Source organism: Haliotis rubra, unplaced genomic scaffold (genome assembly GCF_003918875.1).
Source record: "Haliotis rubra isolate DU_JTF1 unplaced genomic scaffold, ASM391887v1 Scf6, whole genome shotgun sequence".
Taxonomy (NCBI): domain Eukaryota; kingdom Metazoa; phylum Mollusca; class Gastropoda; order Lepetellida; family Haliotidae; genus Haliotis; species Haliotis rubra.
In genome coordinates, this window is record NW_025767301.1 from 1259518 (window position 1) to 1287357 (window position 27840).

Genomic DNA, 27840 nt, shown 5'->3' on the forward strand with positions numbered 1-27840 from the left:
CAAGACTTAAAGAATTGATCTTATTCTTTATCAATTTTTCAGTCTGCACCGTGTATTCGGTTCGTGGATGGCTGGGTTGTTTGGAATACGATATTTGCACCTTAGAATTTCTTCACATCCGTCTCACAGAAAAAAATATGTTCCTGGACATACAGTTGAGCTGTTGTTTTAACAAAGTACTATAAGCATTGTTGAGATCTGTAACTGTCACTTTCCTGAACAAATGACCATGCAGATTGCCCGTTCCTGGTGGTGTTAAAGTTAATCACCATTGTACATTCATTCATATGGAGATGATGAGGAGACAAAAGGCTGAAATATGTTGCATTCAGAAGAGAATCTGGTTACTGACTTTCAGAAAGGGGAATATACTCATAAAACGCCTTTAAACACTGTCCTTCTAGCAGTTTAAACGGACACTTTCTCAGCAAAATACATACAATAAGCTGCCTTAAGCTGCAAGGAAAAATCGTCATCATCATCATCATCATCATCTTACGTGGTTACAGGATCATACTGATCTGAACTACGTTCGCTCTTGATCTGAAACGCTGTATAACAATAACTTGACCATTGCAACCGCTTTGTCCCAGTTTGAATGAGACACAATAGCCAAGTTCTAGCGTGACTATACACCTACCTAACCGTTTCACTCTACTTAACACTACAACTCTACAGTCATGTAATGTACTACGTTAATAATTACACAGCATACACTAATCACAACCATAGACATCCACATATGGAATGGGAGTCGAACACTCTTTCACGGAAACATAAGTTTTTGGTTCAAGTATCACCAGGGCCCCTCTTACTGCTTATTTAAGCACTTCTGGTGACGTCATTAGACCCCTACCGATCTCTCTCCGGCGTTGGACATGCCAGTTCAGATGACACTTAATCAATCTTCTTTATGAGCGTTGTTTTGCGAATTTATTTTCACCCATGGATCTTAGTGAACCGTGATGTTAACATTTGATGGTAAATATTGTGTATATCAGTCTATGGTTATCATGATTCTTATTTTTGAAGTATACTTTCGAAATACAACTCTTTCTTTATGTTAAGTTCACCGTTTTTAAAATAGTGTTTGTATTCTTTTTTATCTTTAGTTTACATAATTATAATAACAGGATTATAATGAAACGTGTCATTTTGAAGAACATGATGCCATGATATTATGATAAGAAGCATCACATTGTCTCAATGAATAATCATAGCTAACATTTCACCCGCGAATTCTTATCAAATTGTATCACATACTCTGAGTATATGCGAAGCTTCTTTTCCTATAGTCATAGTGGTTGTTTCGTAATCCAGAACGTCTTGGTTTGGTTGTAACTTTGGTTTACACGTGACGTGGCATTAATCCATTGGTTTGTATGAAGACTGGTCATGGTATCTGTTCACTTTGCGACTAATGGCGTATCCAATGACAACCATTATGCAGATGGCTCCTAGGCAACAGGCAACAATAACTGGGACAAGGTAGGCTCCTTTCTTGTCCAACACAATCTCCACATCCTCGTCACACACTCTTGCTGGAAATATTAAAAAGATGAATTGAACAATCACAGGAAACAACAAAAAGACTTTCAACATTCCGACCAATAAAGTGAATATGTTTGTGAGTTTAGTTTAACGCCACTTTTAGCAATATGCCAGCAATATCACGGCGGGGGACACCAGAAATGGGCTTCACAAATTGTACCCATGGGGGAATCGAACCCGGGTCTTCGGCGAGATGAGCGAACGCTATAACCACTAGGCTACCCCACCGCCCCTCCGACCAAACAAATCAAAGCATGCAGAAGGTTCAGTAGTGCCAATATCATTTTACCTTCGGAAAGCCATAATTCAGACAGATAGACACACTTTGCAGCAAATATCCAGTAGTTTTGCTGGTGTATCGCTGAACGGATTTCTAAACGTGTTATTTCCAACCGTCAAAAATCTCCTGCTCTGATTGGCTCCTTATTGAAGAACGTTCATTACTTTTAGACATTCACGGGTTATGGAGTCTTGGAGAGTTGTATAACTGCACTGAATGACTGATGCATTTCTCTGATTGATTGATTTATTTCAATGATTGAATCATTACCAAATATGTTTGATTCTTTACAATGAATATCTGACAATACCCAGTTGGATTGTATCATTAAAAAGAATAATTGTGACATTGTTTTGAGCGAAAAAGAAATTACCATATTCACCCTGTACGATTGAGATACCTTTGTCTTGAAGATTGATTAATACACGAAGCATGGTTGTGAAAGCGTACTCTAAACAGATGAGATATGCAATTTGGTGTGTTTATTTCTAAACGACACGCTCAACTCAAGGCCACAGGCCCTCGTGTCTTTGCGGGGATTAAATATTTTAAAAAATATATTTTAAAAATTTGAGATGACCCCCCGAAATGCTTCACAGTGGAATAAATCATGATGCATTGTATTGTGAAGCATTTCGAGTTGGGGATTATCTCCCAAAAATTTTTTTAAACTTTAATCCTCGCAAAGACACGATGGTCTGTGCTCAAGGTCTCAGATCAAAGATTCCCCCAATACAAGAATTGAAGTAAGACGCCCAGTATTAATTTCTGGTTACAGCAAGCCATGAGAAGCAGTTTTAAAATTTATTTCATCATTATGTTTGGATCACAAGGAATGTGAAATTACCCGGTTGATTACCGCCATGGAAACATTGCGGCGTCTCTGCCGGGATATTACTCGAAGCGTCATTTAATCCAACTGGAAACTGGAAACGAGTTCAAACAAAATAGGGAGTGAGTGAGTTTGTTTTTACGTCGCTTTTGGCAACATTCCAGCAATATAACGGAGGAGGACACCAGAAAGGGGCTTCACACATTGTACCCATGTGGGGGATCAAACCCGGGTCTTCAGCGTGACGAGCGAACGCTTTAACCACTGGACTACCCCACCGCCCCAAACCAAACAGAATGTGATCACACATAGAATGTGATGACAGAATATTTCTTCAGTGGTTCTGGTCGAAATATAGTCATAATTCAAGCACCTTGGAGCATACAATGATTACTAATGAACGAATAACTTTATACATAAAGCGGTAGCTTTATACATAAAGCGGTAACTTTATACATAAAGCGGTAACTTTATACATAAAGCGGTTCAGACATTGTACCCATGTGGTGAATCGAACCCGGGTCTTCGGTTTGATCAGTGAACGCTTTAACCACTAGGCTACCCCACTTCCCTTAAAACTTATGTAAGCATGGCCTGTATTACAAACCTGGAGAAAACATTTCTGATTTGACAAGAAAGGGCTGTATATGAACATGGCGGAAAGCTACAATGGCGGCATTTTCCCGGCTCCCTATAGTTATCCGTTCCTGTGAATCGCAGAAGAACGACATCCCTAACGGCGACTTGAAAAGTTCAAGGTCATCTTTTGCCAGGTCTTCAATGCCCCCTGAAACTGACAGGTTCATTATTTGTTATTCTCCTACTGTCTGGATAACGATAGCCCGACTTTAAAAGATGTCATCGAGCGGCAGAATGCGTTTTATACACACATCATCAGATGTAGAAGTATGAATAGGAACTCTTGGTGACTTTGAGACTGGCCTTGTTTAGCAAGGTTTTGAATGATCGTTGAACGATATGTAACAGTTGCGTATGTTCCGTAAGAAATATTAACGTTTGTTTTACGCCCACAAACACTGCACATATTTTTCTTTTAGGCCTTGGACACAGAAAACCGAATTAGGTTTATTAAGGATCGCTTCTTCGTCACATGAAAGAAAAATAGCAATCAACACAAACGGAAGTGGCACATTTACTGGCGCCTCCACTTACTAATCTTTCCTTGGGAAAGTGGTAACTTGCATATACCATCAATGTCATTCATAGATCTAGACTAGCTTAGTGAGAGCACATAGCCCTTTCACTAGTAATGTGATTAAAAGGACCTTCCCGGCAAGATGTTCTTAGGCTCTAGATAGAACAAATGTATAGACGATAAATATAACCAACAGCAGTGAAAACCTGTAGAGGTTAGATTGTAGTAGAGACATGGGCAGTGAGTTATAGGTGTTGGGCTGTGTGTTGTAAGCCTACCTTGTATAGCCTCTGGGAATATGGAGCTGTTGGAAGTATCGTAGGAGAGGTGGATTTCTCTAGCCCACCATTGGCCTTCTACTATGTTCTTTGATACCGGCGTCTCCTGAATGGGAACAAACACAATCACAGGCAAAGAATAACAACAACCACAACACAAGTGATTTTGTGAGTATTCTCATTACTTTCTAGGAACCAGGAGTGAAATAACACATTGTCAGTGACGGCAGTTGATGATGTTGGGTGGAGTAACAGCTTCAAGTGAAGCATCCTGCAGTCCGATGTACTCCAAGCAATATGGTGGTTTCATTCTGAGTTTAGGCTTAGACGGTGAAAGTTTGAAATATATAGAGAGAACGTCAATACAAAAAAATACCCGGTCTTGGCTATTCTTAGAAAACAATTCCGTTTGGTGTAAGTGGAGTAATATTAGTGAAAATCATATGGATGGATCACTGACACCAGGTGTCAGAGAAACAAAGATTTTAGACACAGAGATCAGTTGTAACTATTTGAGTCCGACTTTCGTTTACTGTGAGCGTAGCTACTCTACATCGCCCAATGTATTCTCGGTTTTTAGCGGTTGCATTTGGAGACTTTACAGTGAAGGTGAGAGACTATTATACAATTTACACATGTGTCCCCGATCACTACACCCGTGAAGATCCGGGTTATTTACTAAACCATACTTGTCCTAAAGGGCGACTAACGGGATCGAGTGGTCAGGCTCGCTGACTTGGTTGACACATGTCATCGTATCTCAATTGCGTAGATCGATGCTCGTGCTGTTGATCACTGGATTGTCTGGCCCAGAATCAATTGGGCCGCCGTCATATAGCTGGAAAATTGCTGCGTGTGGCGTTAAACAACAAATAAATAAAACATACACTGATCATTGGCTTGGCAACACCACACTGACAATAGGCCACTATCACGCTGTGACCTGAGACCACATAATTGTGCCAGGTGTCTCGATTGACTGTATGTCATTGTACCTGCATGGCTCATCAACCCTTTGGTTTTTCTAAGCAATATTATATTACGTACACACAGGTGAGGTGAGGTGAAATTGGGTTTAACGTCGTGCTTTAGAATATTTCGCTCATATGACGACGTGACGTACACACAGAAATTATGTGTGTGGAATACAACTGTGGATTGCACATCCGTTTACACACTTAACTAACGCCAACATGTTCAGGTGTAAACCTAACCAACCAAGAGTCATAAACGTAACGATTCTTGGAATCGAACCCATGACCAACGACTAAGGGGAATAACTCTGACAACACGCTCTGGCGCTGTCTGTACCCCAATAACAGCTAATACAGATCCAACGCGTGTCAGTGTTACTCTTCATTGTTGATTTCCAATCAGATAGCCAAATGTTAACATGCAGTGTATATTTAGCTACGTGTTACGCTACAGACATTATTCAGAACGTTATCATAGAGTCCCGTATTACACACTTTCACCATCACAAACATTGTATTTATCTTTATTAGTAATAATTCATTATCTTTCTGTTACCCGTAATTTTCCCCAAGAACAAATGAAACATGGGATAATTAGTTTTATCGGGACGTGATTAAGCGCGACAGACTTCACCCCCGAGTTTTGCACATCATCGTGTCATTTATGACTGTTATTGCGTTACAGCTTTCATATTTTTGTTCTTTGTAATTCGTTAGTCTCTCATAAATGTGTCGGATCAATTTTGGCACAGGCGACAAGTGTCATTAAATTTGCATAATGTGCGTCCCCAAATAAAGAATTATGGTTGAATAACAATAGGAAAATAACGAGCATTTATGGTCTAAAATTAACTGGCATGAATACAGAGAGATCGATGGTACTGATCATACCCACGACCAGGCCGTCTCGTTACCACAAGGTAACATTTGATGTAAGATCGAACGACAGGATATTTGAACCAAATACCTTTATACCCATGGTGGTGACTCCACTCGCTGAAGATGGAGTTGCTGGTTCTGTGACAGATGTAGTAGTATAACAAAGAAGAACTCTAAATAACCCATTTATCAAATTATATATACCATCACGCATGAATTCATACAAACATATGTATGAATTGTTCATGGCGTAACTAATTCCCAGTGTGATTACTGTAATTATTTCTGTTCATTATGTATATTCATATCGAAATATGATTCCCACAATCTGTTCGTTTTGCAATTGTGTTTTAATTGAATGTAATATCAATTATCAAACACTGTATATCGTGTTTAAACTGGATTCATGTAGGTACGGTTTTATTGTTGTAACGTGGAATGGCCATATGGCATTCTCTGGAAGATGCGTCAGTGTGATTATAAATGTAAAGAAATCGTAACTGCTATATTTAACAAACAATTAACGATTATGTAATATAATCCCCGAGTTTGGTATGATCATATCGTTTGTGCTGACTAATGCCAATTGAATACTGAATCATCACACACCATCTGCATATCCTTGTTTTCTGAATCACACACCGCCTGTATGTACATTGTTTTCCTAAACACTCACCATCAATCACACACCATCTGAATATATACTCATGCCAATAATGGTTGTAACCCCCCTCCCCACCCCAACCCCCACACACCTCACACACCCACCCCACACACCCTCTCCATTTAAACAAATTGAAGGGGGTGACAACCATTATTGGAACGAGTATAAATTCTCTTCCTAAACACAAACGATCTGAATATACAATGTTGTCTGAATCACACACCATCTGAATATACAATGTTGTCTGAATCACACACAATCTGAATATACAATGTTGTCTGAATCACACACCATCTCAATATACATTGTTGTCTGAATCACACACCATCTGAATATACAATGTTGTCTGAATCACACACCATCTCAATATACAATGCTGTCTGAATCACACATCATGTGTATATACAATGTTGTCTGAATCACACACCATCTGTATATATATTGTTGTCTGAATCACACACAATCTCAATATACAATTTTGTCTGAATCACATACCATCTCAATATACAATGTTGTCTGAATCACACACCATCTGAATATACAATGTTGTCTGAATCACACACCATCTCAATATATAATGTTGTCTCAATCACATCCCATCTCAATATACATTATTGTCTGAATCACACACCATCTCAATATACAATGTTGTCTGAATCACACACCATCTCAATATACATTGTTGTCTGAATCACACACCATCTCAATATACATTGTTGTTTGAATCACACACCATCTCAATATACATTGTTGTCTGAATCACACACCATCTGTTTATTCAATGTTGTCTGAATCACACACCATATGAATATACATTGCTGTCTGAATCACACATCATCTCAATGTACATTGTTGTCTGAATCACACATCATCTCTATATACATTGTTGTCTTAATGACACACCATCTGTATATACAATGCTGTCTGAATCAACACCATCTGTATATACAATGTTGTTTGAATCTAACACCATTTTAATATACATTGTTGTGTGAATCACACACCATCTGAATATACAATGTTGTCTGAATCACACACCATCTCAATATACAATGTTTTCTGAATCATACATCATCTGTATATACATTGTTTTCTGAATCACACACTATCTCAATATACATTATTGTCTGAATCACACGTCATCTAAATATATAATGTTGTCTGAATCATACATCATCTAAATATATAATGTTGTCTGAATCATACATCATCTGAATGTACAATGTTGTTTGAATCACACACCATCTCAATATACAATGTTGTCTGAATCATACATCATCTGTATATACATTGTTTTCTGAATCACACACCCTCTCAATGTACATTGTTGTCTGAATCACACACCATCTGAATATACATTGTTGTCTGAATCACACACCATCTCAATATACATTGTTGTCTGAATCACACACCATCTCAATATACATTGTTGTCTGAATCACACACCATCTGTATATACAATGTTGTCTGAATCACACACCATCTGAATATACAATGTTGTCTGAATCACACACCATCTCAATATACAATGTTGTCTGAATCACACACCATCTGTATTTACATTGTTGTCTGAATCGCACACTATCTCAATATACATTGTTGTCTGAATCACACACCATCTCAATATACAATGATGTCTGAATCACACACCATCTCAATATACATTGTTGTCTGAATCACACACCATCTGAATATACAATGTTGTCTGAATCACACACCATCTGAATATACAATTGTTGTCTGAATCACACACCATCTCAATATACATTGTTGTCTGAATCACACACCATCTCAATATACATTGTTGTCTGAATCACACACCATCTGAATATACATTGTTGTCTGAATCACACACCATCTGAATATACAATGTTGTCTGAATCACACACCATCTGAATATACATTGTTGTCTGAATCACACACCATCTCAATATACATTGTTGTCTGAATCACACACCATCTCAATATACATTGTTGTCTGAATCACACACCACCATATGAATATACATTGTCTGAATCTCAAATACACTGAATCACACATCATCTCTATATACATTGTTGTCTTAATGACACACCATCTGTATATACAATGCTGTCTGAATCAACACCATCTGTATATACAATGTTGTTTGAATCTAACACCATTTTAATATACATTGTTGTGTGAATCACACACCATCTGAATATACAATGTTGTCTGAATCACACACCATCTCAATATACAATGTTTTCTGAATCATACATCATCTGTATATACATTGTTTTCTGAATCAGACACCATCTCAATATACATTGTTGTCTGCAGCTCACACCATTTGAATATACAATGTTTTCTGAATCACACACCATCTGTATATTCATGCATGGTATCTCAGTGGGCTAGCACTATAAAACCAGTTTAAGTCTGGGCTAGTACAAGCAGCCGCACATACACATACACACGCATGCGTGTCGTCATATGAGCGAAATATTCTCAAGCACGACGTAAAACCCAATTTCACCTCACCTCACCTGAAACACACACACCATTTGAATATACATTGTTATCTGAAACACACATGATGTGTATATACATTGTTTCCTGAATTACACATCTGTATATACATTGGGTTGTTTTAAATCACACATCATCTGCATATTCCTTGGTTTTTTATTCATATGTTATCTACATTTTCCTGAGTCAATAGCTATGCTAAGTCATGTTCATTTTGATCTGTTTTATACGTTATCTAGAGATGTTGTGTTCTGAATCATATTTTGTCTACATATACACTGTGTTGTCATCTTACTAATAACGATAATGCAAACTAGAATACCAAAGTTACTCAAATGAATCCATGCTGCTGCTAATTTATTAGTTTTCGAGCAGCCTGGATGTAAACATGTTACCACTCTACCGACGGTGCCTATCTTCACAAAAAGACATGGCGCAGGGACAAAACCGATTTGAAAAGTGTCTGACCTCTTTTACAAAGGTGAAGTTGAGCCCCAGCAGCCCGTCCCACCACATCATCGACAGGAAACTGACGTTGCCTTCGCAACTGCCGTTCACGACGGCGTCCTCGTCCATTGACAAAAGCACTTCTTTATTGTAAACCTGCGAACACAATCGGAGAATGCTAACAAAATGTTGAGGTGGAATGTACCTCAGAAATATCTGTTATTAACGAATAAACAATCAGTAAGAATGTATGTCAAGAAGGATAACAGACAACATGTCAACAATGTCGAGCAATATTCCAACAGCTTTTAAATGTTCACAACGTGTGAGGTTCAATCCTGCCTGCCCTTCATACAGACATTGCAAAGAGCATCATACAACTCTGGCTGAAGAGTTATTTGAGCAGTATTACAACATCCAAGACCTCAGCAAAGCTTTCATAAAACTATATATATATGGTGTGTGAGTGTGTCAGTCACGTTTTGCGCAGCTTTTAGCAATATTCCAGCAATATCACGGCGGGGGACACCCGCAATGGGCTTCACACATTGTACCCATGTGGTATATGGAGTGTGTGGACGCAGTGACCAAAACTGATAATCCTACGTATTTTCATATTTGGACTTATTTTTGTACTGACTGTTCCCAGGATTGTTCGGTGGATATTTGACCTGCCTTTGCTTGTATTTATGCCATGTGTCACCAATGGTGCAGAATACGAGCTCATTTTAATGCTATTAGCATCATTAGCAGTGCATGTTTATGATAAAAGACTAGCCGGCATTGTACAAGGACTGTTTTAGCAGATATTTTTATATTTTACCCTTCATTAAAATATTGATTCACTGTACTGCACAAAATACAAAACGTCAGTGCAAAAGAATACTCTCTCTCACTCACTCACTCTGGATTAGTTACCTCATTGAAAATTCCCGACTGTGCTTTATAATTTATTCGTAGTGTTACATTTATAGTTGCTAGGAGACAGGGGAGATCATCTAAATATATGATATAATCTGGCGCAGGTCTTGGTCCATCCGGGTCTTCTGGCTCTGTAAATATAACAAAGAATGCCGAATAAGGTCTTAGCGTGGTATACAACAACATACATGTCAGTCACCAAAGGCAAATGATTCTGTGGTAACTCCCGGTCGTCACGGGGAAGAAATGTAGGAGGGTAGGACTTTCAAGTTTTAGATGAAACCCAAACCCAGGGTCATTGTGCATAGAAACAGGAAACAATCATGACGATTCTGTCAACACATGCGAGTAAAGGGCGCTACTACGCAAAGCGAATTGTTGATTGGGCAGCCATGAAAGAAGTCACAGAGAGGCAGAGAGTATATAGAAAGAATAAATGAGCCATACACACAGAAACACAGAAAGGTATGGTGAGATGGTAAAGTGAGATGGTGAGGTGAGATGGTAAGGTGAGATGGTGAGGTGAGATGGTCAGGTGAGATGGTGAGGTGAGATGGTAAGGTGAGATGGTGAAGTGAGATGGTAAGGTGAGATGGTGAGGTGAGATGGTGAGATGAGATGGTGAGGTGAATTGGTAAGGTGAGATGGTGAGGTGAGATGGTGAGATTTGAGGTAAATTGGGGTTTAACATCGGATTCAGAAGTTGCCCTAATATAGCGTATGTGTTAGGACTAGTCCTGCATGATTTCGCCTTTATACTGACACTCAAGTGAAATGCCACATTATACATTTTATTGTTTTAAGGACGATCGTTAGGCAAGGTAACAAGAAGTATCATTGTTTAACGTCTTTCAGCACGACGGTGCCGGGAATCGAACCACCGACGTTCCACTCTGCTCTATCCACTGGGTCAGGGAGGCAACAGAGAGACAGGGGCACAGGCTACGTAAGACAGCACGATGCGATACAAACAACGACACACTGGATGTAGTCGCATTTTACAGCAAAATGTGCAGATAGGGTGAATGAACTGGACATAACTAAAACAGCTGAAGGTCATAGTACTGTAAGGCTTTACCATCTGTTGTGAGTTCTGAATTGGTTGTATCTGACTCTGCTACACCGCGTGGTAAACCTGCAACAGAGAAATACATTCGTGATAACAAATATCATCGGTTATTACGAACATCAGTCAAACATTAAAGGAGTCGATGTGTCCGAAACTTCGCTTCTTCCTCAAATACCAGCAGCAAATACCTGTCACATGAACATTAGACATATATCTCCAAGCAGAGTTCATTTACGACTGTGACTGTGTAATTAGCACGTCTTTATGAATTACTATGAAATAATGATTGATTGAGTGATTGAGTGAATCAGTGAGTGAATTAACTTTCAGCGGGTGTTTACCACTGTGGTGAAACCAAACAGCACGGGTTTGGTGCTGACAAACCTAGAATCCTCTTCAGGGCGAATGGGGATTCGAACCCACAAACATAGGTTCCTGGCGCTCTAAAGGGAGATAACTCCAGAAAGCGAAATGTGCCCTCGATTCACAATTTACTGGAAAAAACCCCAATTAACTAACAAGCAATTAACTTCGTGAACACCTGGTGTCATCACAGATTTCCATTGATGCATTCATATAATTTTCACAGCTATTTCCCCCTTTACACAAGGTGGTACCACAATGCTGGACAAACTGTGTACACGTGATATCCTTAAGTAATATGTGAACGTTGTTGCAAGTTTATGAAATAAAACATAAATTCGATTAATATGTGTAGACTCGAATGGTGAATCCCTCTCAATTGACGATATATTGAAACCTCTGACGTTGGAGCAGGATCAGATTACCAGCCGTTCCGACAAAGCAACAATCAAATTTCACACCTACGATCATCGTGTACAACACCCACGGATAGCAGCAAGTATATTTTATAGCCAAAGGCATACAAAATGAGAACGTATTTCGATAAGAAAAAATCTATAACACTTACTGACTGAATATACTTGAATCCCACGAGTGTATTACCTTCTTAAATACCACCAGTTCGGATACATGGGCCAATATGAGCTTGTATGTTCTATTTTCTGCCCACACTGCTAATTGCGATGTTAACTGATAAGGTCAAATATGATATGTGAATTAGAGAAAACAATGACATTAAAGTTTTGTTATGCTGTTTTTGGCAATTTGAATACGTTTATGAGCGAAATCCATTTTGTATTATTTTGATCGAAGTGCATGCCTCATATGTGACGTGAGCGAACAAGAAACAGAATATTTTGATTCGCGGAAACGTATTTTCCCTAGGCTACTAAAAGATAATGATTACATATTTATTGACTTTATCATCATAAAAGATTGCATATAACTATACTCTTAAAATATATTCTAACACACTGCGAAACGGTATACAATGTACATATCCTTGAGCTCTAAACAAAAGCGACAAAAAACTCCAAATCCACAAGAAATGCCTGCCCAAAACACAACACAACTCTATCAATATTACTTTTCAATATTTACTATATTACTCCCATGGTCAAGAGTCCATGAATCCCCATCAAAAGGGTGATCAACAAAAGGTGCCGGTGAAAAGGAGAACAATTAACCTGAAAACTTTGAGGAACGTATGGCCTCCTCCTCCTCCTCAAGATCACAATCAACAAGGACATTAATTTGGGACTCATGCAGGGCTTCAATATGTCCTCAAACGGGTCCCAAAAACAGACACGCTGACAATTACATTTCCAGAAACAGATCTCTTCGCTTCAAAGAAACATGCACCAAAGGCCAATGTCCTACAACATAATATTAGAAAGCTTCCATGTTGTGGGAATTCGGGAGGTCACACGTTTTGGGTATAAAAGAAGTTCCTATTCAGGTTCCGTAAACTGGAAATATGATTACAAAGACATTCGACACTGAAACTCCGGCCATGATGATTTGAGAGCTGTTTCACATAGTCAAATGGCAAAGCACAATATTTCTGAAATGGGTTGATTGACACTTTCTGAACACAGAAAGACTTGTGCTAAGGACATTAGAATGATAAAAAATGCTAGTATACATCTTTCCCACACTGATGCAACATTCATCTTTTGAGTCAACACGGCTTGAGATCTACACGTTTTATAATAGATTAAAGTCTAGATCTGGGGAAAGGTTTGAATGAGGTAGAAGTACTAAGCAACACTGGGTTGCAGCCATGGCAATGACTTTTTCGTTCACTGGTGTATTGTCCCGATGGGTGAGCACACGTTTACTCTCAATCTGAGTTTCATCTCGTAATTGCCGCCGAAGTACTACAAGACGCCATGCAGCCTCTACATATGATATGGTCCACCATGACTACAACCACGACATCCATGAATACAGACACCTTTCATGCTTATAGGACAGTCGTTGCCATATTAGATGGTCGTAATGTCCATTTTATTGACTGTTCACACATCCTGGCAAGAACCTTTCTGGATCAGCTTCAAACAGAGCTAGATCATCCACTTAATATGTTGTGCCTGGTGTTTTGTTAGATGTCAGAAGCTCTGAACCCACGAAGCTTATACTTTCCCCATTGCTAACATTTCTAAAATAACAAAATGGTCTTTCTCCTGTTGAATGCAAACTGAAATAGCAGTCTTTTGCCGACCACTCATTACCATATGAAGAAATATAAGAAATTCTGATTCTGACATTGGAAATAGGACATTAACTAGCTCAAGCCTCTGTGGATATAGCTCTATGCCATTGTTTAATGCCCTCAACAAAATAATTCGCTATTTCTAAGTTCTTCTTCGCCTAAAGTCAACGCAGGAATCTTTACGTATATTTTGTAACGCCAAATTTAAACTGTTCAACTTATATTTTGGACAGGGAATGTGAAGAGTATGTTGGGGGTCACTGAGAAGACTTACTACAGTGGGGTTGACATAAACACAAACTCCGGCTCTGCGTTATGTACAGCAAGGAATGATAGAACGCAAAGGGGAGAAAACTCATCAAAATGTTCATCAAGAATGTATGAATCCATGCATTGGCTCCACTCCAAACGTTCGATGAGGTCATTCCAGTAGTTCTTGCTTTTAGACAGATAAATATTAGGCAGCAACAAATTAATTAGTTCTGGGGAATCATCGAAGCTTCACCATCGCCAGATCTCTGACCTCGGTAGCAATGTCAAGAAGGAAGCCATTATTTGCTTCAACCTTTATTGATGTCCTTCACAAGATGCAATTGAAACTATCATACGGTGAAGTTGATGCCCTTTCTGTAGGCACAGCGGCGTTAAGGACACCTAAGAAGGATCAGCCTCGGTTCAATACAAACCGTCTCTTTTCTAGTATTGTTGCAATTCGGGCTTCAACGCATATATTGTAATGTAAGTAACATTTCTCACCAAATATGCTCTAAAATATATACTTTACTCAAACTATCAAATATATGTAACATCTCAGGTCTCAACATTAGAACTTACTATATTTGTAATATATGGACCGGAAAAGAGACAGATATGGTAGCTATGCGTAGTGTGCAAGTATTAATATAACAGCATACTTGGTGTGTAATGTTATTAACATTGCAATATAATACATATTAAACCGTGTCTTTAAGAAAAGATTTTTTATGATTCTGGAAAAGGGTTTTGTCGATCTTTTTCCAGAACTCTAAAAGGAATTTGAACAGCATTTAAGCTATTTCATCTCTGTGAAGGTGGACAGGAAAAAACTCAGGAAGGCACGTCTTGGACAGTTGCCACTAAAAGAAAAGTCGGATTATGATTCCGACTTTAAAACAGGCATGTGTTACTTTATCATAAGTATGTGATTGGTTGTCATTACCATTGACCCAATAACCCCATAGAAATAGCCAAACACACACTTGATATAGCTTCTTAGCAGCCACTAGACGTTCTAATCGTGTTAGGCTGTATTATACAACCATAATGTCGCTATTATGAAATTCCGATACATTAGGTGATGCATTGGTGCCAGCTCACCGGGTTAAACTGCCTAACCTAATATCTCCAAATACCACGGCCACGAATACTCATCACGTTGGAGATCCATACCTTAATGTCATTGTAATCCTTGTATCGAATATATCAAGGCAGAATAGGATCCCTGAGCAGGAGCTCAGTGTGGGCGAATTGGGACGACTAAAGCATCAAGCAGGATTATCTATAATGTATCAGATTACATCATCTTGAACATCAGAGGTCCATGGACGAGCCACAGAGTGGAGACACAGAAACACGGGATATTGTTATTGAAAACATATTCCTGTCTTCATGTACATACATATATCTTAGGATGAGCGAGTGGTTGTTGTTTCATACCGTAGTCAGAAATAGTTCAGTCTCCAATAGCAATTAATAGATGGTAGAAACGAAAACCTATCGATGCATCGATAGTATGTGTGACTATCGATAGTTCAGTAATTGACTTCCGTTGATAAATGCGCAGCGCAAAATTCAGGATGTTTTGGTGCAGACTTGCAGCTTCATTGAGTTAATGTAACTGTTTTAACTGTATACTTGATCTGGGTTTCAAGTCTCTTGTCAGTCATTAAAAGAGACTGAAACTACTTCGACTTGTTTTTATTTGATATAAACTATACATTCATTTGGGAAATGACTTCAAATGAGAAAGCGTGAACAATGACCCTGCTGTCATGGCAACGGTAACCGTTCTCCGTTTTACGGTGGAGCATACTTGTCAAGGCGTCGTTTTCTGCTTGGGTTTAGTTGGGGGAGTTGTATCCTTTAGATGTGCAGGAAACCTATGATCGTGGGTCCAAACCCCAGACTGGCAGTACCGTACCCATGCTAGCGGAGTTTCAATGATGTCATAAAACTCAGAATGACACTAGGTTTGCTTTTTCAGTATTACGTTGTAACGCGAGAACATACCAGAGTGTTGAAAACGGAACATTAGCGGCATATTAAATTATATATACATGTACTACACATCAATAGTTTAGACTCACTAGTGGAAAATTAATGTAACCACTTACTTCAGTCAACTGTTCTGTACAAGATTTTGCAAAATATTCAATACTGTTTAAAGGTACAGTTTACACATGAACTGATGTATTGTAAAACAAATTCGTAACGTTGAAAAGGTTAGTGTCATGGGTTCAATAAATGATGAAACTCGGTGAAAATCGTCGAATTCTTAACAAACCTTTACACCAAAAGGCAACAGTTCACATGCACAATATCTGCACATGCATTGATGCATGATCCTCGTGCAATTCATCTGCATAAGGTTTGCAGTTGGTTCAAAATGACTCAACTGTCAACAAATTCGAAACAGCGTATTTCATAATATTGATTAGACGACAGAGTCAACATTTGCAAAATTGCCGTATTATAGAATCAAAATCATTCATTCAAAATACGTTTCATAATAAAATTAACATTCCATCTATTTAAAATTACGGTCACTGGCACAAAGCATTTATACTTGGTCTCTGTATGGTGCCGTGGTCCACAATAGAGGCACATCGTCGCCCGGGGAAGTTGTGGACTGCAGTGGCTCAGTCGTCTAAGCAGCTCAGTTGAGTCCCCTAGGCGTTGGTGAGTTCGAATCTGATATTCTCACACATCATCGCATCTGATTATGTACAACTCGAAACGTGTAATTCGTCCAAACGTTCTCACTTTTCATTTGACACTGTGCTTCCATAGTTGGAGGATTTGTGCCACATCTGAAGTCTAGTGTAGGTTATGGAAAGGAAATCAAACCAATGGACGAGTTGTCCATTTGACAATTGTTTGTGCTAGTCGTGTCTCCTCAGGCAACAATATGCCTCTTACACCTGGCACTAAATGGGTACCCGGTAGAATGAGATGGCGATGTGACTATTAAACTTCTAGCTCCGTATAAGGCAGCTTTGATTGTATTATATGCCTCCCATGAAGCTAAGAATGAAATTCGAGCAGACATCAAAATGTTATTCGTCGTATTATTAGCCTTACCCTGAATTTGTTTTGAACACATAACATTTCTTAAAAATACCCTCCCACTTGAGCACTATACAATGAAAACAGCAAATTTACAAATGAATTCCTTAATGATCAATGACTTTTAAACCAAAAAGAAGATTGTTGTTGCATTTGGAGTAAACAACAAGTGCAAACATTTCTCCTCATGCCTTAAAAAGTCCACAATGAAAAGCGAAGGGAACATTCTCACCCCTATACTATGATTGAATACACTGTACACCAATCATTAAAAATAATTCACGTTGATTTATAAAAGAAGAAAAACACAAATCAAAGAAGACTTAAACGCTTAAGTAGTCGGATTACGTCGTTAGGCTGCGAAAGAATGTTTACAACTGCAGAAGTTGCCGCAGTTTCAAAGTTCCGAAAACACTTTGGCGATCAATTTCTAGTATAACGGTGGTATTTGGCAGTGGGGGTGGTTTGTGGGACACCGAGAACTGGAGAGTAAAATACTTGCAAATTTTCCCCAATAACCGAGTTGGCCTGACGATGTTTGGTCAATTGTTGAATGTCATTATGGCGTTGTTGGATATCAATCTAGCGGAGGGGTCGTTGTAGTCGACACATTCCAAATATTCCTGACGGATGGGCTCGGTCTTTTCGGCGTTATAAAGCGCTTGGAAGGTGATCCCGGCTTTTTCATACAATTAGCTCCCGATTTCGCCAGATTTTAGCAATTTTTCTCCGGAGCAGCTGTGGTTTTCTTGGGCGACAAGTCTAGCAGGGGTATCGACCCCACGCGCTCAATTTGCACTCGTCAATCAAGATCAAGAGTCGTCCAGCTTCGTCCCGATTCTATATAATCTCCCTCGTTCGATTAAACTTCCATTAACAAGAGTTTTTTCACCAAATTTCCCCTTCACTTTTTCTTGGCTATCGAAGTTCAGAATCTGGTCGATGAAGGATAATAAAATGAGCATTAGCAATGTAAATACACGTCGCTGATCCTGAGTGAGGAAAAAGTGTTTCAAATATCCTGAGCTTCTGGTAAGCAGTTGAGCAGTCTCCTCATCAAGAGCCGGGTTAATCTTTGTCCTTAATGCCTTCCTAGAAGGACTTCATGCCGAACATACAACTGACATTCTTCAACTCGGCCGTTTATAGAAATGCCATAATTGAATTTCTCAGTGAATGCTATTCAGATGGAGTCGGAAGGTGCTCGTGGAGGGCTATCTTTCATTATGATCAATCATAAACTTATGATTCCTTTTGAAGTTTGCTCTTTAGTGATAATTACATTACAATGTGGGGAAAACGTGTTTAAGGACTTTTATCTGCCCGCGCCGACGGTAGATTTACCGGTGTGATAACAACGTATGATTTATTACGTTTTGTGACACATATGGTCTGAAAAAGCTTCATATCTAAAACTAGCAATTTTTAGATGACATATTATTATAGGTTATTGACAGAGAAACTGTCAACTCAGATATATGAATACCAATGAATACCATTATTATCTTTGGTTTTGCATTAAATAAAATGAAAACAGTTTAATGGTTTAGAAGGGAATATCTTTTTCATACGCTTAATAATGAGCCTCTTATATAATCTGTCTCTGTGTATGGATGGCTAGATTCATGCATATGTCCACTCTGTGAAGTATATTCAAAGCAAAAAGTTAAAGAATAGTTTTGATATGTTTGCGCAGTCATCGACAATTTCATTATATTGCAAACTTCTTTTTGTTGCATTGAACAAAAATACATATAGCTTTTATTTTTCACACCCAGTTTCACCTTTTGGTGTATCTGAGCAGAGACCATATAATAGATCTGTTATATGGTCTCTGATCTGAGCAAGTTGGATTTACATGGTTCAGTGGTCGAAGCTTTTAGAGTCAGTATGTGTGAAGGTTTAAATTTTGAAAGCGTTTAAAAAGTAGACGGATCAAATCATTTGAATCAGTAATGAAAGGGACAAGCATCTTAAATCAAACTTTAGTTTGACATTTTCATATTTTTAAAATTAAAATGATCATGGTACTAATGTAAAGAAGACATACTGAACTATTTCACAAACTTTGTTCGTTATATGAATCCCTACAGAAACTACGGATAGAACGATGTGCATGTAAAGCCCATTTGACTTCGCCGTATCCAGAAGTGACTTTATATCTGGAACAACATATACCTAAAGGTGGAATTTTATCAATTACTAAAAAATAAACAAAGACCTTTTTACGTCATTTATAAAAAGTGACAGGTAGGTAAAACTCCACAGCGTGCTGTATAACAAGGGAAATCAAATGAGCTACTTGCTAAAGCAGCGCACCGTTGGAAAATACATCGGGGCAATGCTACAGCAGGTGACAGGCTTCATTAAGCCAAGCTTTATTGATTGGCTGGGGCAGAAATTTGTATTATGAACTTCTGGCATAGCCTGTGCTCACAAGTTAGCAAGCTACTTAAAAGTTTGAAGCGGTCAAAGTATTGGTTGCGTTGAGTGGGTGAATTCGATTGGTTACTGAGAAACGCGAAAGAAGTAAAGGCGAACGTTTGCAGATTCGTTAATCCTCTCTAATGCGTCACGTGACTGGTTCGTCTAAACATCTGTAACTACAGTCGAAATTATCGATGCAGTGGACTTTTTTGACATGTTAAATATTTGCTTTCTCAGCATATTGTTGACACGCGTAGTTAACCGTTGGTTATTTACACAAACTTGACAGTTATCTTGTGTCATTAACGGTATTTTTAAATAGACTTAAATAATAATCCTGAAACTAATCACTGAGTACTTAAACGTTCGAATGTGTTCAGAAAAAATGAAAACGTCCTTGAGAGTCACAGAAGTAAGTCTTGATCGATACGTTAATACAACACTGTTCAATGCCATACATTGTAAATATTTCAAATTCAGGTTGATTGGGCCATGTTGACATGTTTGCCATAATGGCGTCTCTTTGAAATTATCATTCTGTTGAAAAGGTTTATGAAGCATAGATTGAAATATGTCACACACTGAAACGATAATAATGTCGCAACTGCCGGAACATATTACAATCTCTCATGCTTGAATCAACATGATAAAACAGTGAGCTACAACGATTATTATATACATTTAATTACATTTGAGAGAAGGGAACATTGCGCAAATATCTGGTACAGATAGACAGATGGCAATGCTCTACACAAAAGCTTGCTGCAACAGTGATAATACAGTGACGAGATGTGACATTTGTACAACACACAGGTCACAGTGAGTTGAGGTAAACTGGGCTTTAATGTCGCGTTCAAAGTTAATGCACTTCAGTAGCGACTAACATGTCCGGGTTTATGATGCTAGTTATTATGTGTTGATTCCCAAGTTGAAACTGTCAGTTCACTTGTTATCATTAAGGAAAAACCTCAATGTGAAACCAAAAAACAGCAAAGGAATGTGATTTAATTTACAACTGTATTCTAAAATTAACTAAGCTTACAAATCACTACAAAGGAATTTCATTTGAATTACAATGGTGATAACGTTCACCTCGCTGCAACAGCTTAAATCTTCAAAAAGAAGCATGGGCCGAGTATCTAGGGTGACAAGTGATCTTCACACAACTACTGGTTTTCGTTTAATATGAGATGAAATGTGAGATACCCTTATATGCAGTGTAACTGATCTGAAACTTTCCAGAATATTCTGGGTCAGACTGTGCTGGAAAGGTCCATGTGGTTGTTGTACTTTGTAGTGTCTTCCAGAACTCGGTTCTGACAGTCTAACGTTCAACCTATCTGAAGCTGCTTAAAGTTTTAAATCCAGCATAAGTTCATAATTCTCTCTCATACCAAGAAAATTAATGGATCAGCTACTTTGAGGTGTGTTTTGTGTGTGGCACCTCGAACATTCTCATTAATACCTAGCAAAGAAGTTCTCATACTTAGAACATTAATAAATCTCCTTCTTCTCTCTTGTGTGGAACATTCGCTCCCATTCTTCTAGATTTTTTTCCATACCTAGCACACTAATGAATCTCCTACATTGAGATTTCTTCTCTCTTATGTGGAACTTAGAACATTCTCTCTCACACCTAGAATATTAATGACTTTCTTTCTTTGACGTATCTTCTCTCTTGTGTGGAATCTACAACATTCTCTCTCACACCTAGAATATTAATGACTTTCTTTCTTTGACGTATCTTCTCTCTTGTGTGGAACTTAGAACATTCTCTCTCACACCTAGAATATTAATGACTTTCTTTCTTTGACGTATCTTCTCTCTTGTGTGGAATCTACAACATTCTCTCTCACACCTAGAATATTAATGACTTTCTTTCTTTGACGTATCTTCTCTCTTGTGTGGAATCTTACAACATTCTCTCTCACACCTAGAATATTAATGACTTTCTTTTTCTTTGACGTATCTTCTCTCTTGTGTGGATCTTAGAACATCTCTCTCACACCTAGAATATTAATGACTTTCTTTCTTTGACGTATCTTCTCTCTTGTGTGGAATCTACAACATTCTCTCTCATACCTAGAATATTAATGACTTTCTTTCTTTGACGTATCTTCTCTCTTGTGTGGAATCTACAACATTCTCTCTCACACCTAGAATATTAATGACTTTCTTTCTTTGACGTATCTTCTCTCTTGTGTGGATCTTAGAACATTCTCTCTCACACCTAGAATATTAATGACTTTCTTTCTTTGACGTATCTTCTCTCTTGTGTGGAATCTACAACATTCTCTCTCACACCTAGAATATTAATGACTTTCTTTCTTTGACGTATCTTCTCTCTTGTGTGGATCTTAGAACATTCTCTCTCACACCTAGAATATTAATGACTTTCCTTCTTTGACGTATCTTCTCTCTTGTGTGGAACTTAGAACATTCTCTCTCACCCCTAGAACATTAATGACTTTCCTTCTTTGACGTATCGTCTCTCTTGTGTGGAATCTACAACATTCTCTCTCATACCTAGAATATTTGTCTTCACACCTAGAACATTAAGCAAATTTCTGAAGAGATATCTTTCCGATATACATGGTTCATGTTTTCTTTTACTCTGAAGTTAATAAAAGCTTTTTATCGTCTCCAGACCACTTCTACGTAGGAATCTTACTTCTGACAGCTTTCTGTCATCTGTGTAGATCTTCCTGTACCCTTGTCAAAATGTTAATAAACAGTCTTACTTCAGACATAGAACGTTCTTGAAAGGAAATATAATTCGTTCGAGTTAGATAGATTCCATCATAGAGTTTTTCCCCGTAGAATATATGCATAGTTCACGACACTGTGCAATACAACATCAGACGAAACGTCACGTATCAAAACTGACTTCCATAACTACGGCGAATGACTTACGGAACATGGACGTTCAAACTGTGTCAACATACGGCATACATTTCTGACATATCCCAGAGGTGAACATTTACATCATAGTGACACTATAGTTGAGATGCAGATATGCAGTATTTAGATACTTAAAATATGTGTTGAGAAAATATGTTGCTGTTTCTCAGGAAACATGTGAGTTTTGTCAATACAGAAACTACCTCGGTCGTGTAGAACACGTGTTTTACGTCGTGGAAATGACAGACAGTTTTCGATTTATAACAGTGTGTATAAAGAGTACATGTATATATATGTAATTGTATTTCTCACAGCTTTGTATGCAATTCCACTGACACATGAACGGAAATTGATTTTTTCAGACAAGGCGAAAACCCCGATTATTTCATATTATTGTAAGTACTCTGTTCATTTCATATGTTCTTTCTTTTAAGTAATATATAGATAACCGACTGACATTTTTTCATGAAAAAAACTTGAAGTGACTTCTGACTTGATTTATACTTCAATGTACCTTTTGTCCACAAGAGCAGTTGAAAAACCTTTATTTCAGTATTTCGTTGTTTTCTTTTTAGTTGAGTATTTAAATCCAGTTTCTGATCATTGCTTTGTCAAGTATTCTATCAATTTCCCTAGTTCATGCATGCTATGCACGCGTAAAGCGACAAAGTCATTTCCATAATGATATGATTCACTGTGAAATGTGTTCCAGAAAGTGAAACTACAATGTTTCATTTGTGTTACAGTATTTGATTTCAAAGGGTCAAGGGGTCAACACGAATCTTTTCTGTGGTCACCAATAAAGTGTTTTACGTCATTGGGTGATGGAGCTGGAACTGTTTCAAATACCAACAGATGTGGTTTAAATATGGTTATTGTCACTCCAGTCTGTTAATCTGAATGAGTTCTTTTCGGTGCATTACACAGTTGTTCAGTTTACAAGGGCCATAGGGCCATCAACACTATTTCCATATTCATTTTTACTCAAAGCAGAGTACATTGTCCAATTCCGATTATATTATCAGCTAGTGTTTAGGAATGACTATCAAATCGTGGTGAGACCACGCGTAACAAACGAGACACTACATTTGGCTATAATGAGGTCAAAAGTTCAAAGGTTCGCAGTCGTTTCTAAGTCTATACGGAGTCCACCTCAAAGGAAATCTAAAGTGAAAATACATCATTAAGTTTTCGTAAACTTTGACATGATCCAAAATAATACGTCGATAGCAGTTTATAAACTTTTTATAACGCCATATCAATGTATGTTAAGCCAAAAAACATTCAACTATTATTTATGAACATGCGATGATATAATTTTCCGATTTTACTTATTATTTTTCTTGACCGTCAAATATGTATTTGTCAAATGATAGAAACAATCTGTTGCGGGATTTGTAATCACGGATTCTCTGCTAACACTGATTTTTACTTGAGTATTCAGAATGATGATGATGATGATGATGATGATGACGACGACGACGCTGACGACGATCAGAAGGGGAGTTTTTGCCAAATATATTCTTTAAATACATATGAGCCTTTGAGCAAGGGTAAATCCCCTTATACCCTTCCATCTCTGCAAAGGCTTTAAACCATTCTTGGAACACAATATACACGAATAGGTTCTTAGACTTAGAGCTGTAAAGATTTAACAATACAATACAGCTTTATGATGTTTGTGCATATTGACCTTCTTGTCCAGCTTATGCCCTCCTGCAAGACAGGTGTGTGTGTGTGTGGTATATATATATATATATATATATATATATATATAGAGAGAGAGAGAGAGAGAGAGAGAGAGAGAGAGAGAGAGAGAGAGAGAGAGAGAGAGAGAGAGAGAGAGAGAGAGATATGATTCCCTACTTAAGCCCCAGTGCTCTATGAATTCGCCCATGTTGCTACATCAAAAAACAAAGTTGGGCACATTTGGGAGACAAAAGCCACCACGGTAGTCTGTCTCATTTACCAGGCAGACGCAATACGTGGTAAATACCAAAGCACTTATAGGTATAAAATTGACACAAAAGGAGTTTATTTCTATCATAATGACTACTCGCGTTTTCGCACCACAGACTAGACTCATATAATCTCAACAATTCAGATTACAGATTATGGAACTTTAAAAACTCCTTTGGAAACGTGGAGGTATTAATGGCCACCATTCACCATGCACTCCCATAAACAACGTACGTACCCACTTTTTTCATCACTGCTGTGACGGGACTTGGTCTATTTTAAAAGGGATCATGACACTTTATCAAAGAAAATACATTCTCGGGTCTAATGGCTGTCAAGTAAGTTCAAATTCCAACTGCCTCGAAATGTGCAAGAACAAATTTACACACTAATGCTATCTCAAACGTTTCACTAAAACAGAAAGGTGATATAACATGATCGCCTGATCTGTGGTTGTCCCACGTTCCACAACGTGATGTTGTCAGTGGAACTAGTCATTAGTAGGGATATAAATCCTCACAGCTTGAACATTAAATATGAAGAAACATTTCTGAAAAAATCAATAATATCACTGTCCCTGCCATTGGTCGCAATGTACACGAGCCACTACTGCGGTTTAATGACAAAAATAGCTTAGACAGCTGTGTCATCCACACTCAAAAATGAATATTACACATTTCTGTATTAATGCCCTGTATTTATCATAATTTGTAAAAAATATTATATTTCTATTATTGAAAACAGGAAAATATATAGATAGGTGTTAAACATAATGGAAGTAAAATATATTTTCAATATAAAATGATAGACTACTGTAATCAGTCGAATCTTAAAATACATGTACTAACAATAATACATTTCCATTACTAAAAGACGTTACTAGACTATAAAAAACCTGGATGAATCATTATAAATATGTATCATACATGTTTGTAATTCAAATTGTGAAATATCGGTCAAAATTCAATATACACAAACAGGTTCAGGGGACAGAAAGACATAGAAAGTAGTACCGACCTCGTAAGTGCCAGTTATAAGACTTCTCAGTTTTGAAAAAAGACCCCCAGCCCCACCTTCGCATCCTCCCCATCCACCTTCCCACCCTCCCCAAACCCCACCTTCGCACCCTCCCCGCAATCCATCAGCGTCATCAGATACCCCAGTTTGAGTAAGTTCTCCAGTCTTCCATTTAAACATATCCATTGGCGATGCAAAGCTCTGATAACAGCCAAGGATTCATTCTGGCCCAGACAGCTGACACCCGATAGTTACACACGGGAAGAGTACACGTTGTGTACAGACTTACAGACTTACTGTGGGCTGAAATGTTGACTTTGACTTCTTCTTCTGTACATGAATAATAATCTGACCCAATCTGAGATTACCAACTTAAACTCACAGAAAACTACAGGGATTACACAAATGTTTTCAGGATTTTTACAGAGCTTGATATCATGATGAATTCCACCAAACTGTTGCTTCAACTTGTGTAGAAAATACAACTAATGGATAACCATCATTTGGGTTGATTTGCATTGCAAGGAAACAAGAAAACCTTTTCCCAAAAGAAAAATAATTACATGTGCAAGCAGTGGCAGTTCACAACGCTGCAAGACATCAACGTTAAGGGACAACTGGGTAAGGATGGAACCTGACTACATATTCAAGCCGGGACGCGAAGCAGGTGAAAAGAAAATATTTTTAGCAACGGCGGTAAAATTATGAAGTAATACGTGTTTCACTATGAATGTGTCTTTAAAGGAATCATTCTGAAAACCAACCAGTACGTTAACAGGCAAATTCCAATGATCTCGAACAAAGGAATATGAGCACGGGCTTATTGTGGCGCGTCTTGTCATATGAGAGCCAAATAGGGTTACATACGTTGAAGATATTAGACAACCAAAATATTCCTTGAAGTTAAAAGATTTGTTTTGCGTCTAGCAACAGGACAGTCCCTCACACAGCTGAAGTTTTGTTGAAGTTTAAGTCTTCTTTCGTCATGGGTCTTCCGTTTCCGATCGTGCCTTTTACAATGTATAAACTGTCTGTTCGGTAGTTCTTAACCGCGGTTGATTCTATACCGTAGGATTATCAGATATTATAAAAAACAGTCTATAATCAGGAATCAGTTTTGCGCGTGTCTTTAGAAACACACACCTGAACATTTAACCTCAAAGAAATAAACTGTATATAATGTCATATACATGCAGGAATAAGTACATGCTGTCGTATGAAGGACACGGTATTGATGACATGAAACTTTACCTGCTTAACCTGCTGCATGGAAATTGTGTATACAATACATGTATATAATATGATCCCACACGATGAAAGGACCTACCTGCGAGTAGATTACAGGTGTGGATATTGGCGATCTTACCTGTCACGAGGATACACAATCCAATTAGGAACAGGTGCAAAACCATCCTCTCTCGCCTTCTGCAACTGACGCCAAACTTTCCAGTACCCCTCCAGTCCTAAACAACTCCTTATCGAAATTTCCAAATTCACCAGTGTCTCCCGTGCTCGTGAAATCGAAGATCTGCAGTGTGAAATTATCGAGTTGTGATCCGAGCGAGCGAATTCGGTCTATAGGCTATTTCAGAAGAGTAAACCCAACGCCGTGATCAGTGCAAACTATCCGATAAAGATAACGGCTCGGCAATTTCCTGTTGAAAAGGTAGATTATATCTGATCATGGCAATTTATCGAACGGTTACGTCTTGGCAGTTCTTGTAGAAGTTTCACTATTCACACAATTGCTAATCACCCAAGCTTTTTATGTCATTGCGCGAGACACTGCCTTGAGTTTGTCAGACCTTATTAATTGGAATCTATAATTCAATATTTAAAATAGATTTAAGGATCTTGATACTTAACGAAATCAGCTGGATACAAGTCTAGGCCTTGCCCGCGGGACGATTGTTTTCATGTCCATATCTCGATAACACGAGAGCGTATTTGACCTGCGTTCCACCCACTTGCGCAATATGTAAACTAGAGGAATCATTTCCATGGTGATACACACAGTAAAGTATTAACCACGACTCAGCTGGCAACACATTGTGCTGGCAACATACTTTTAGCATAAATTGTCAGAAAC

At 38.2% G+C, this 27840-nt stretch overlaps 1 protein-coding gene across 2 annotated transcripts; it reads right to left on the reverse strand.

The window, feature by feature from the left end:
- Positions 1 to 545: 545 nt before the first annotated feature.
- LOC124255298 (lysosome-associated membrane glycoprotein 5-like) lies at positions 546 to 27680 on the reverse strand. 2 transcript variants are annotated; one of them, XM_046689180.1, is made up of 7 exons: positions 27118 to 27680; positions 11555 to 11611; positions 10474 to 10607; positions 9577 to 9711; positions 4098 to 4203; positions 3271 to 3450; positions 546 to 1541 (listed from the first exon to the last, which is right to left on the reverse strand). In XM_046689180.1, exons 1-7 carry the CDS (start codon positions 27161 to 27163, stop codon positions 1366 to 1368), a joined length of 834 nt encoding a protein of 277 aa, XP_046545136.1. In that variant the 5' UTR covers positions 27164 to 27680; the 3' UTR covers positions 546 to 1365. The 2 variants fall into 2 exon arrangements, with proteins under 2 accessions (XP_046545136.1, XP_046545134.1); XM_046689178.1 differs by having other exon boundaries at positions 3271 to 3456; positions 27118 to 27675.
- Positions 27681 to 27840: the final 160 nt, after the last annotated feature.

What these genes read in the sequence shown, in the direction of transcription:
- LOC124255298 (XM_046689178.1), bottom strand. Translation starts at nt 27,163, where the DNA reads ATGGTTTTGCACCTGTTCCTAATTGGATTGTGTATCCTCGTGACAG. An exon ending in ATTGTGTATCCTCGTGACAG is followed by an intron (nt 11,612 to 27,117) that starts GTAAGATCGCCA and finishes TCTCTGTTGCAG; the next exon opens with GTTTACCACGCGGTGTAGCA. An exon ending in ATCAGAAATGTTTTCTCCAG is followed by an intron (nt 1,542 to 3,270) that starts GTTTGTAATACA and finishes TAATATTTCCAG; the next exon opens with CAAGAGTGTGTGACGAGGAT.